Here is a 13,678-nt window from a genome sequence, read left to right as displayed (position 1 = left end):
TGAGCACCATAAAATGGTCACTACATGAAATTTTCTGACAATTTTTGCAAAATTTACATCCCATTTTTGTCACAAACAAAAAATTACTCCAGTGGAAGAGTAGGAAGATTTGTTGCAAAGCAACAACTGCAGAAACAAAGAAATGAGTAAGAAAAACGCTACCTATGTTGATACTTGTTTGTCCTGTGCGTGTATATGCATTAAATAGATTCTCATATTCTTCTGTAGCTATAATTTATATATTAAGTTTTAAATGCAATTTATTGTGGAACAGATTTTAAATATTATCAAGTGTTTAATATGTGGATGTGTTACTAATGATGAGCTTAATGGTCAATATGTTACAGTAAAAATTTCATCCAAATTGTGATTGTCAGAATTTTTCAACCAGCTTTGCTGATAACTAAACAAACCCAAACCAGTTTGATTTTTCTGACAGTTATTTGTGATTGGTATGAAATACTGTACTGTACAAACCGCATAATAGATAACAAAAAATAAATGAATCTTACTTGATTGGCATGACTACCTTTAAGAGCTTGAGGTGTCCCCAAGGAATTTTATCAAGATAGATTATACAAATGCACACTAGTGAAAATAATAATAGTTGTAAGAGACATATTGCTATTGTTACACACTTGTCTACATTTTGACAGATTCTGTTTGAATACTAATTATATGAATTTTAAATGTACTGTACAGTATCTTCTTCACTGAGTTGGTTACACTTAATACCTTTTTTAGAACATGCTTGGAACATGCAGGCTGTATACAGCATTAAATAATATCATGCAGATTACCATTGGTACTTATTTGCTCACCTAGTTTGAAACAGCCTTACATGTTCATTTTCAGCTTTTCCTTCATGCATACCCTTATCTAAGTTAATGGTTCATATTTATTTTCATTTGTCCATTAATTTCTTCCTCTTCAGGTGCAATCTAGCTCCTGTGGTGGAGTTTGCTGCAGATGTGGGAACTAAATCTGATTTTATTACCATGAATCCATCAGTTATACAAAGAGCATTTGGAGGCTTTCGGAATGAGAGTGACAGAGAAAAATTTGTGCATAGACTATCCATGCTGAATGACAGTGTCCTTTGGATCCCTGCTTTCATGGTGAAAGGTGGAGAGAAGCATGTGGAATGGGTTAATGCATTAATCCTTAAGAATAAATTGAAAGTTCGAACCGCCTATCCATCACTGAGACTTATTCATGCTGTCAGAGGGTAAGTGTCTGTAAAAGACTGGTCTGTCCTTAGCACAATGGAACTCATAACTAAAATTTCCAGTAGATAGAAAAAAGCTCTAGTAAACCTCTGAAAAGGTTTATGGTATACCTATTATTTTCATAATGGATTGCATTTGTTGATAAAGCTATTTGTTTGGTAATAAATGTCCACTCATTGAGTCTGTTCAAAGGTAAACATATGGGGTGTTTTAGCTTAGTAATTTTTCTCTTCCACCTTCATGAATGCTTTTATTATCATAAGGAGGAATCAAAGCATGGGTGGAAATCTTTTGGCACACAAAAGGCAATAAAAGTGCTTCATGTCCTTTATTGGGCCAGGCTGTGGAGGGCGAAAAGCATTGGAGAAACAGTTAGATTCCATCTCCAGAAATGGTGTACCACAAAAGAGTCTGTCTGGCAGATCTGAAAAAACCTGACCTCCTTTCAAAATGTTCCCTGTTTTGTCCTGAATTGAGAGCCTTTTGGGCCATCGAAAACAGCCAAGTAGTCAGAATAAAAGTAAAATGAAAGCTTAAAAGTAGTTGTTGTTAAAAGCTTTGTATGTGTCCAGTGGAGCTAGGAGACTATTTTTTTCAACCAGATAAAATTGTGTATGCTTCTTGGGTGTGGACCTTGTAACTGTCATTCATGGCTATCATTTTAAGATTAGATTACCATGATGCACATAGGGATACGCTTTAAAACCATGAACTGGAGTTGGTGCAATACCTTGCTGTGAACATATTCAACCCATGTTCCATGAACTTCACTCGTGACTTGTAGGTTTCCAGGTGTTGTTTAAGGTGTTTTGTTTTGATTATACAGCCCTAAACAGCATAGAGCTTGCCTGTCTACCAGACCACCACAACTGAGATCAGATAAGATGTTTGAACTGAAGTCTCACTAGTAGACCTGAGAAGGAACTGCAGTGGCGTAGTGCTTTCCGTGAAAATTGCTTTACAGTTTGTTCACCTCCCAAACCAAACAGGTTAACTTTGACTACCTTCAGATGGCAAACCTCATTTTTGTTTTTCTTCAGCCATTTGAGAATAGGAGGACAATTGTTAGGGGGGAGATAAATTTGGTATTGGATTGCCTGGTTTCTGTTAGTGGGTTGTTTTGAATAATACTGCTACACTTGAATTACATTTGGGCACTGACTTTGTTGAATTTTTGGGTTGTGCCTCTAGTATGCCTGGAAAATGTGGATAGGTGATCTTTATTTAACGTGTATAAATCTGAATGAATAAATACATAACATAATAAATCTTTAAAATAAGTCCAGTTTCAGTTAACAAACAACTGCTGTCAAGTCCATCTGTAGTAGTAATAGCTTATGTTCTCAAAAGTGACTAGTGATTAGGGATGCTCATCTTTTGGGTAGCCAACTTGAGGCACCTTGAAGGGGCCTAATTTTTTGAAAGCACTGTGCACTTACGCTCTGAAAATCAGGTCCCTTTATTGTATCTTAAATTGGTAACCTATAAGCAAGTCACCCAAAATCACTAGTCAGTTTTGAAAATTTAGGCCAACAATTTAAAAGCTGTTAAGATTACCCTATTTATGAGACCCCATATTTAGAAAAGTATGGGATTTCAGCTCCTGTGTTTCATGAAATCTGTTAAATCTCTTTCAAATCATTACTCTGAAGTCAGTTTTTTTTGTGGAGGGGATTAATCACCCCATTCATTTGGACTTCTAGCTACACCCCTGCAGCAGATATGCAAGTCATCATTATTCTCATTTACAGTTTGAATAAAAATGAAAGTTCATCTAATGAAAACAAAAACTAAAAGTCCTGATTCATCCCTAGTCTAACTCCACCGACTTCCACAAAGTAACATAAGGCATTAATTTGGCTTCATGTGCCAGATTGACAGGTAGCATACAGATATATTTTGATTAAATTTAGAGTAAATATCCTTCTAGATTTCCTAATAGATAGGCTTTTCTGGCTTAAAAAAAAAAAAGTACAAGTCTATAGCAATAGGCTTTAGTACTAAATACAATTTATGCCTCTGGAAAAAAGTCCCATCTCTTTCATATTTAGAGATGCATATTGTGGTGATAACTTTTGAGATTTATCGGGTCTGTATTTCAAGCAGAACAATTTGTATGTTATGGCAGTGGTAGAAGTTGATAGGCAAAGATTAATCTTTAAGACTGATTTTATAAAAAATAAAATTTATGCCTAAATTTCCGTTCCACATTCCCCAGTGACAAACATATAATGTGAAAACATGAAGTAAACTTTGCCTCCCTTCCTCCCTCCTCCAGCATGCACTCCCAACTACTTCACAAGATTAGTGTATATGAAAAGGTTTGTATAGTTACCTTGTCTGACTTAAGTAATAGCTTGAAACAAATACAGAACCACTGATTGCCACTTCATGTAGTAACTATAATTTGCATATTATGGTATAGTAGTTTTGCAGAACATTTAGTACATGACAATTCTATTTTTATTTTTGTTCCATTCATTTTTATTTCAACCCCTATGTGAATTGTGTGGTGATTTGTGCTCTCCTGAGAAGACACATTCAGAAGCAACACTCCTAAAACTCTCTTATGTGGAGGCTGAAGTTGTCGTCGGTATAACAGTATTTTTTTCTATGCTTGAGCACAAATCTCCATAAGTTACTGTCTAATAAATAAACTGTGATAATTATTGAAGTCTTCAGCTACTGCAGAAGTGAAAGAAATAGCATGAAAACATGTAGAAGATGGCTGCTAGCTATGTGATAAAAAGGAAACAGGATATGTACACCCAAATACTCTGCTTGTTTGTTTGTTTAAAAAATGGGTGGGTGGAAGACTTGTGAAAAACATCTAATCTATTGTATACACAAGCTAAATAATCTGTTAGACATGGTATATTTTACATCAGTGTTTGAAACAATCAGAGGAGATCAAGTTTTAACTTTTGATGAAAGAAAGATAGGCAATGCTGACTTCAATGGCTTTTAGCCAGGATGGGCAGGGAAGGTGTCCCTAGCCTCTGTTTGCCAGAAGCTGGGAATGGGCGACAGGGAATGGATCACTTGATGATTACCTGCTCTGTTCATTCCCTCTGGGGCACCTGACATTGGCCACTGTCAGAAGACAGGATACTAGGCTAGATGGACCTTTGGTCTGACCCATTATGACCATTCTTATGTTCTAACTGCAAAAAGTGGTATTGTCTGTTCAGGTACTTTTTTTTACAATATGATGCTAATTGTATATCCACTACTTTTCTGGTCCTTGTTTTGTAAAATATCAGGATTCTTAGTTTTCATATTCTTGCCCTTGAATATAGTGTGGTGACTTTCATTAAGGACCACAAAAAGCTTGGAGTACCCACATGTGAATGTAACACTTAGAATCATTCCCCCAAATTAATATTTGCATTTTCTCCAAAGACATAGAAAGTCCCTTTTAACTTTTAAACACATGAATAGTAGTTTTGTTTCCTCTCACTTGCATTCATAGTATCAAGGCTTCATTGTTTTACATTTTATTTTGCATTTAAATAATCATTTATATGAAGGTGTTTTTTTTTTAAATTTAGACTTAAGAGTATCAGTTAGCAACGTTAAAAGCCTTAATGATTTTGCTTTTTTTTTGTCTTGAAATCCTTCCAAAGTTATATTAAGTGAAACATGGAGATATTTTTATAAGACCATGCTAGAGACATACTAGGAGGATCTTCCAAATTAGTATCCTGAATTTGAAATGATAATCTAATGGGGATAAATAAAATGTGCAATTTTGATGTTTAAATGACTCCATACAGTTGTTCTGAAAGACAGGAATTTTCATCTCTTATAGAGAAGAGGCCCTTTATGGCTTACACATTCACTGTTCTTTCCCTTTTGAAGGACAGAGCTCTTCCGTAGTTCTAATGTGCAAACTGAGGCTCTTTAGTGAGACTTTGTTTGTTTGGATTTTTTTAGATTTGCAAGTACAATTCTGCAAAGTAGAACTGTGTATTATTTGTAAGATGGTAATGCTCAAAGACTTAATCAGCCTTAGGTATGTCTACACTGTAATGAGGTGGCTGGCTGGAGTCTCCATTATGAGGTGGCTAGCTCGCGTCAACTGACTCAGGCCTGTGGGGCTCAGGCTACAAAATTGCAGTGTACATTTGAGCTCAGGTTGGAGCGTGGTTTAAGAGACCCTGTGAGAGGGGAGAATCTCAGAGCATGGGCTTCAGCCCTAGCCCAACTGTCGACACTGAAATTTTATAGCCCCACAGCCCGAGTCAGCTGACTTGGGCTCTGAGACTCAGTGCTATGGTTTTCTTATCACAATGTAGACATCCTGAATACAATGGGTCTCTGTGGGTGCTTTACAAACACACATTAAGAGACAATCCCTACCCCAATGAGCTTACAATCAAATTGTAAAATATTCATTTTTTTGTAGAACAAGCAAAACTTTGTCCTGTGCGACTCTATATTTAATTCAGTGTCAAGAGCCCTGTGGTCTGACTCACTTGAAATTTTCATGAAAAATTTGGCGCTTTAGGGAGACCTGTGGTGTAAAACAGGCTGGATGACTTTATGATTCTTGTTTCCAACTTGACATGTTGAGCAAGGGTTAAAGAAATTTTCATGCTTCAACGTGTAGGCTGATGGCTGCAGGGTTCAGGAAGGAATCGCCCCTGTTCTCTGCCTATGAACAGCATTGCCAAGTCATCCAAGGGCATTGTTTTTCCTTCATCTTTCTGTGACTATCAGGTGCAAGCAGTTTCCAGAGACAGGATATTAGACTTGATGGACTACTGAGGTGATCTAGTATGACCATATTATTTCTTCATGTGTACTAGCATATGTAATAACCAGACAGTTTTGCAGTGATCCCACATGGCATTAAATCTTTCTCTTCTTACTCATTTAACTCTGTTGTCTTTAATAGGATTACTTTTAGGTGGATCTGGCCACTCTTCTTATTCAGAATGTATCCTAGTCTCCTTCCACGGTATGAGAGAATTTAAAGAAAACCTTTTTTTTTTTTTTGGTCACTTGGGGGCTGTTTGGTTCATAAAAAAGGTAATGTGGTGTTTGAAAAAGAAATTGCTTTTTGCAGATTTCATGCTCTATTAAACTTCTGAGAATGATGGGTATTGCTCAGAAATCTCATGATGATTTAAAGCTTTGTATGCACATATTATGTAAATACTAGGTCCGGTATGATAACTGCATTTTTAAGCTATTGCATATCTTTAGTGACCTTTACATTCAGATTCTGACTTAAGCAGTTCTTGCCCAGGATGATCAAGTAGCTTTATGCTGTAATCCATTTCCTGTGGGCAAATACAAAGAAATTTTTCTTAAGCATTGTATTCCTTGCTCAGATATCAATTTATATAACTACTTTACAATTTGGGGCACTAAGAGTTTTTCTTTGGACAGTTGTGTGACTTGCTCATGCATTATGTTGAATAACTTTTACTGAACTTTTATGTAATTATGCATGCATTATTGACAAAATAATTGAGGTAATCAATATCCCATGGTATTCAAGATTAATGGCAGGAAGTAGAACCTCTAAATTAAAGGTTTAATTGATTAAAATGATTCACTTTCTCTAGCCACTGACAAGAAGGTTAATTATAGGGTAATTCCAGTAAGCAAACCACACAGCTTTTAAAAATAATTGAATTGAACAACAAAATTTAGAAAGATGAAACCAGGGTTTATTTATAGACCTGAGACTTCATGCTGAGCTGTTGTTTGCTTGCTTACTTTTGTTTTGAATGATATACCGTAAGACAGCTGAATAGGAAAGTAAGTGTAGTGTGTACATATAGTCTTCTTCAAGTACCTTGTTGAGTCAGAACTTCCATGGAAGCCACATTAAACAGCAGGCAAAGAGATGAGTAGAACTTACTAGGACTGGCTAGCATTGTGGCCCAAATGCTGCTCTTCATTTCCACTAATTCAAGGGATGCTCTCTTCCATGACATGCTGCTCTGCAGACCACATGGATAACTGAGCAGCTGTTAACACTGATCCAAAGATCATTAGCCTCCAGTGAATTCCATCTGCTGTTACATGGCCACAGAGAGAAGCAAACAGTGGCACCAAAGCTCCTGTAAGAACCACGCCATCTGGGGGGAGAGGAACCGGCAGGCAACATGGAGGGGCTGGACAGAAGTACACATAGCTCCAGGAACTGGAGAGCTGTGGCACAGTGATCCACAGATCCCTGCGTTCTGTGGGTCTGAAGGTCTCTTCCCCCTGCTTCCTCCACAGTGTTCACTCCTCAATGATGAGAGCATGCAATGAAACACAAAAGAGCCAGTAAAACAATTTTTACTCTTTTATACTATTCTTCTGTTAAATGAACCTGCCATGTCCAGCCCATTTCCCCTCTGGGAGTCCAAAGACAATATCCTCTGTGCATCTTAATTTAAATGTAATGCATAATCCTGACTTTTTTTTTTTAGTTGCAACAGCTCATTCCCTTGAACTGTTCGCCATTCAACATCCATATCACTGGAAATTTCTTCACACCTTCATAGTCTTTTGTGTAGGGGAAATCACATAACCATTTTTCAGGCTTTCCCTATAACAAGATTTTCATCTTGCCACCTCTTGTGAAAGACAGTAATGAGCTTGATCTTGTACTCCCTACTGAGGCAAAATTCCTAATGAAGTCTTCGTGAGTTTTGCCTGAGTAAAGAGTACAGGATTGTGCCTATTTATGGCCATTTTTTCAGTGCAGAGCCCTTTTCCTTTATAAGTTGTGACAAACATCTTATTTTGAAGGGAATGACCTTTTATACAACTTCACTATCTCTCTGATGTCCTTCACAGCAGGCAGTACAGAAGAATAATACTCTGTGAAACTCAAACATGCATAAGTCAAATTGTCCTCCTGTAGCCCTATGCTAACCAATTGCTGGAAGGGATCAATATTGCACTTTGTGGTTTGTCCTGCTAACATTCTTTCTCTATTTTTGCTGCCCATATATATATATATATGGAAATTAAGGGACACAATTGGTCTAAAAATCATATATTGTATATGTTTTAATACAGTAAATGCCTTAACCTGTCTTTCTAATCATCTCACAATGAAAGATTTCTTTTAAAAATTTCCTTACTGCTTTTTCTGTTTTTGTTTCCATTTTGTGTCTACCTCAGGTTGCTAATGAAAATAGGCTACTCAGGGTAATTTTTCTTTTTTAGTTGTCAGTTTCTCCACAATTTCTCATTTGTTTTTTATGCAGTAAGCTTGTAGTGCAATATTTCACTTACAAGGATTTAACTTTTTATTGGGAATCGTTCTATTGGGCTTTACAAATGCTAAATTTTAGTTGAAATGTGATTTGCCATTGTCTTTTTAATGCAGTAATGGCCTCATGATGTGAGGTGCTGAGCTGCAACTCCCGTTGACGGTTGTGACTTCCGAACATCTCTGAGCCCACATGGATCTGACTCTGAATTTACTTACACCAATTTTACACTTGTGTGATTCAGGTTTAGTGGAGTTACTTCTGGTTTACGCTACTGTAAACAATGTAATAATGCTCAATGCATTACAGGCATGCCACACTGGAAGTATAAAAGGAAAATATCACTTTCCAGTATAAAATAATGCTAATATAGAATGTACTATTATATTTCCCTTCAACCTTCACTTAGAATAGCAATAGAACTGGCTTTGCAGAGAGTCCTTAAATGGGATACCAGATAGCAATGACTTTGTGAATTAACACACTGGGCCAAATTCCATAGTCCTTACTCTGAGGTCCATGCTCCCTCTGCTGACATGAGTAGAAGAGAGGTGAAGCTGCTCTGTGGAGCTCTAGATGTTGGATGGGGTGGGATGGGGTGAGGTGAAATCAGGATTGAGAGCTTTGGAGGGTGAGAGGGTGGAGCTGGATGTCTTGTTTCTTCCATCTTTGAACAGTAGGAGAACCAAGTACAAATCAATGATCTCAACTTACTATCATATATGTCCAATGGTTGCCATGACACTTTTGTGGTCAGACATCTGCAGATGTTCCCATCCTTAAATAACAAAAGCTGGTGTTAGTTCATGTTCCTGTGGTTGGCTGGTGTCATTATGGCCAAACTTCCCTCTTAAACGCTCTATTCCCAGTTCCCCAAAACTTAGGAGTGACCGTTAGGCCATTTATTTGCATCAAAGTTGATGGTCCCCAAGCCTTAAGCTAAATGCTGAAGCCAGTGTGTTACAAGATACAGGCCTGTAGGTTCCTTATGTCACTACTAAATAAAATAAATGTGAAAGCTGGGGTGGGCAAACTTTTTGTCCCAAGGGCCACATCTGGGTGGGGAAATTGCATGCAGGGCCATGAATGTAGGGCTGGGTTAGGGGGTTGGGGTGCAGGAGGGAGTGCAGAGTGTGGGAGGGTGTGCGGTGTGCAGTGTGCAGGAAGGGGCTCAGGGCAAAGGATTGGGACTCAGGAGGGGTGTGGGGTGCAGCTGGGGGCTCAGGGCAGAAGGTTGGGGTGCAACAGGGAGCTCAGGGCAGGGGGTTGAGGTGCAGGAGGGGTGCAGCAGGGGGTTCAGGGCAGGGGGTTGAGGTGCAGGAGGGGTGCAGCAGAGGGTTGTGGTGCAGGGTGCGGGCTCTGGCCTGGTGCCACTTACCTGGAGCAGCTCCAGGGTAGTAGCAATGCACAGCGGGGCTAAGACGGGCTCCCTGGCTCCGTGCCGTGCCACTCCCAGAAGCAGTCAGCACATGTCCCTGTGGCCGGGTGGGCAGAGGGCTCCGCACGGGTACCTCCCCCGAGGCTTCCATTGTTCCCAAGCTCCCTGTTCCCAGCCAATGGGAGTTGTGGTGCGTGCAGGCAATGGCACACATGGAGCCATCTGCCCTCCTGGCCCCCCCCCCAGGCTGCAGGGACGTGATGCTTTCCACTTCCAGCAGCGGCGTGGGGCCTGCAGCACCAGGGTGGCAATCACACGGGCCGTATCCAAAGCCCTGATGGGCCGGATCCAGCACGTGGGCCGTAGTTTGCCCACCCCTGCTCCTTGGGCTACACACCCAAATTGGGGGAAAATGTTGGGGAGAAAGTGCACAGGGAGCTGGTGGGAGGTTTCTGCCCTTAAAGGTGCTTTGCAAAGGATTTAATCTAAATAATTGGATTTGTGTCATCTAGTGCTTCAACAGCAGTGGTTTTCAAACTTTTTTGGGGGACCTAGTTTAAGAAAATTGTTGATGCCTGTGACTCAACAGAGCTGGGGATGAGGGCTGTGGGGTTTGGGGGGGCTCAGGGCTGGAGAAGAGGGTTGGGTTGCAGGGGTGAGGGCTGTGGGGTCAGGCTGGGAATGAGGGGTTCAGGGTGTGGGAGGAGGTTCTGGACTGGGGCAGGGGTTTGGGGTTTGGGAGGGGCTCAGGGCTCTGGGCTGGGGGTGCAGGCTCTGGAGTAGGACCGGGGATGAGGGATTTGGGGTGCAGGAAGGGCTTCCAGGTTTAGGGTGGCTCCGAGCTGGGGCAGGGGATTTGGGGTGTGGGATTGGGACTTACCTCTGACAGCTCCCAGTCAGCGGCACAGCCAAGGTGCACTGGACCACGCTGCCTCCTGAAAGCAGCCAGCAGCAGGTCTGGCTCCGCAGGACTCTTGCCCGCAGGCACCACCCCTGCAGTTTCCATTGGCCGTTTGCCAGCCAATGGGAGTGCAGAGCCAGTACTCGGGGCGGGGGCAGTGCATGGAGCCCCATGGGCCCCCTGCTTAGAAGCCGGACCCACTGCCGGCCACTTCCGAGTCACAGTGCGGTGTCAGAAAAGGTAGGCACTAGCCTGCCTTAGCTGGGCAGCACCACTGACGGGACTTTTAATGTCCCAATCGGCGGTGCTGACCAGAGCAAGGCGACCCAGAGCCTTACCTGTCGTGACCTGGTAGTGGGTCGCAACCCATGTTTTGAAAAACACTGTTCTATAGGACATATAAGAAAATCCTATAAGCGATTTGTTTGTATTACCATTTTAAAGTTGATTTTTACCTTAGATATTTCAGGAGTATTAGCTCTGATCTTCCCTGATTTTGTAGGAGGTCTTAGAAGATGTACATTGTCAGCTCTCACACATTATTTGAACTTGTAAAGTGACAGGATAGGGATTTTGAATATTTAACCAAGATTTTTTTCTCTAAATTCTTAGTTAATGAAGTGAAATAGGAGTAAAATAAACAAATTAAGAGTTTTAGTCTGACTAAATATCCCCTTTTCTCTTTCAATCTCACTTTACCTTCCTTTGGCTCTTTTGTTATAATTTCACTAGTTCTCCAGTCACCATTGAGTTCTCCAGACAATATTGGATCTGAATTTCTAAACACATAACCACCTTCCTTTTGAAAAAACAACCAAGTGTACAGCCAGCACCAAAAACATTTTCAGGTCTTTATTACAGAGGATGGAGAAAAGCAACAACCACAACAAAAAAGATACAAGCCTGTGTTTCTTATTTCTGTTGTGGGTCACCTTTACACTACATTCCTGGGTATCACTGTTCGACTTTAATGAGTTGGATCCAGCCCTTAAAGAACAACAAAGCATTATATGTATTTCTGTGTAGGTAATCATGAGGAATAGATGATGTCACCACAGGACTCTGACTGGTACCTTTTACCTCACTACAAATCATAGAATTGCTTATTACTTTATATGGAATTTTAAAAATAGTCCAATCCTGTTGCCAGTAAATCAATGGGAATTCTGCAATTGGCTATAGTGAGAACAGGACAGAGCCCTAACAATTATAAACTACAACAAATTGGTTTGGTTGTCTTGCTGTTGAAAATGCAGCAAAAATTCCAATCAAGGGGGCTTAAGTATGACTTCAGTGGGAGTAGTGAGTATATATTTGAAGGAAGGATTTGACTCAGTCTTTTTTCTTTTGATAGCTCTAACATATAAGTCAAGTAATAAATAATCCATCATTCTTTGCATAACACATTCTAAATCCACCTTTTTTAGCTTACATGTAGTTTTTTAAGAATGGTCGTTTGGGGATCTGTTTTTCATATAGCACATTAATTTGAAACAGTAAGAGGGGACTTTTTAAATGCAAGCTGTGGGCTTAGTGCCTAAAACCAGAATTAACTGGTCATTTAAAAGTTATGAACATCACCCCTCTTTGAGACTGTAACTTCCATTTTTACTGTATTTCCTGATAGAAATCACACTTGAAAATATACCCAAATTCACATGAGCACTGTGTAGAGAATGGGAAGAGGAGTTTTATCTCATGTAGTTTGCACCCATCAAAACATAGAAGTACATCCATGACAAAGTTGAGGCATAGAAGTTATTGCTAATACTTTTTTACTTTTTAAATTTGATTGCTGTTTGTGTGCTAGAGATGGAACTGTGGGATTGCCATTCAGAATTAATAATCATTTTCTGCTGTACTGTTAAACACTATCTGTAGAAAGAATCTGAGATAAGATGCCATTTCTAGCAAATGCAGTAACCGTTTTCCACAGTGTTTTGGAGGAGCATGAGTTTGTGTCTGTTTCAATGTAAATGTGTGCACGGTTGACAGAAAAATTTCCAAAGAGGAAGTTGTGGGTGTATCAGAGTTGTGCCAAAATGTGAAACAGATACATCTTACACTCATATAAAAATCCATGTCTTCAAGTAAAATTTATAACACCCACAAGGATCTTAAGATGTACATGTGTGGCCTGAATTGGTATGACTCTTTTATCAGAGCAGTATCCAGTTCCTCATTACATTCTCACATATAAATCTACTTCTGCAAACCTTTGAAACTCTTTGGAAGGAGGACTCCTAATGATAGGTTTCTGGTGCTTAAGCACAAAAACCCTTCTCATAAGATATGGTCTCAGTGGTTTTTTTCTTTCTGTCTTAGCAGAAATGTCAATCAGAAAAAGATCTGTTAAGGAAAAACCTCACAGGAGACTTTAGACAAGATCCTTGTAAGGGTCTCCAGTTTCATAGTGATTCTGAGAGCTTCACGCATGATGCACTGGTGAATGCTGGCTACCGGCTTCAGTGACAGAACTCATGGCCTGATCTAGCACACATTGAAGTCAATGAGTGTCTTTCCAATGATGTCAGTGGGCATTGAATGTTGTCTTCACAAAGGTGGAGAGTCACTGGTTAAATTGATGTCTCCCTAAATCCTGTGGGTCATTTCACAGCACGACCCAAGATGGAGGGAGGCAATTGGTAGGAATCTGGGCCTGAATGACTTGTCTGAGGTCAAACAGGAAATCTGTGGTAGAGCCAGGAATTGAACTCCCTGAGTACCTTAGCCAGGAGACCTCTATAAACAATTTGTGGGTATTCTGGCAAAATATTTGCCTACTAATATAGTTGAGAAAGGGCAGATAAAAAAAAGCAGTACATTGATTTATGAGTGTTAGGCTTTTTCTGTTTTTGTTTTTGGTATTTTTATTTTCAATTTTTATGAATTTCTGGGCATGAAACATCTGGAAACTGTGCCAGTATGTACACACGCTTAATTT

The 13,678-nt window shown here is 39.8% G+C and overlaps 1 protein-coding gene across 2 annotated transcripts in view; it reads left to right on the top strand.

The window, feature by feature from the left end:
- ST8SIA4 (ST8 alpha-N-acetyl-neuraminide alpha-2,8-sialyltransferase 4) overlaps positions 1 to 13,678 on the top strand; it is a 75,081-nt gene that overhangs the window by 40,738 nt on the left and 20,665 nt on the right. Inside the window, exons 4-5 of one of the 2 annotated variants that reach the window (XM_043514307.1) lie at positions 935 to 1,228; positions 6,130 to 6,192. In XM_043514307.1, coding sequence (XP_043370242.1) covers positions 935 to 1,228; positions 6,130 to 6,192 — 357 coding nt within the window. The remainder of the gene's footprint in view (positions 1 to 934; positions 1,229 to 6,129; positions 6,193 to 13,678) is intronic. The other variant, XM_038402244.2, reaches the window with a different exon arrangement.

The sequence above is a fragment of the Dermochelys coriacea genome, chromosome 5 (assembly GCF_009764565.3).
Source record: "Dermochelys coriacea isolate rDerCor1 chromosome 5, rDerCor1.pri.v4, whole genome shotgun sequence".
Taxonomy (NCBI): domain Eukaryota; kingdom Metazoa; phylum Chordata; order Testudines; family Dermochelyidae; genus Dermochelys; species Dermochelys coriacea.
Note: the sequence above shows the minus strand (reverse complement) of the source record. Positions and strands in the feature narration are given on the sequence as shown.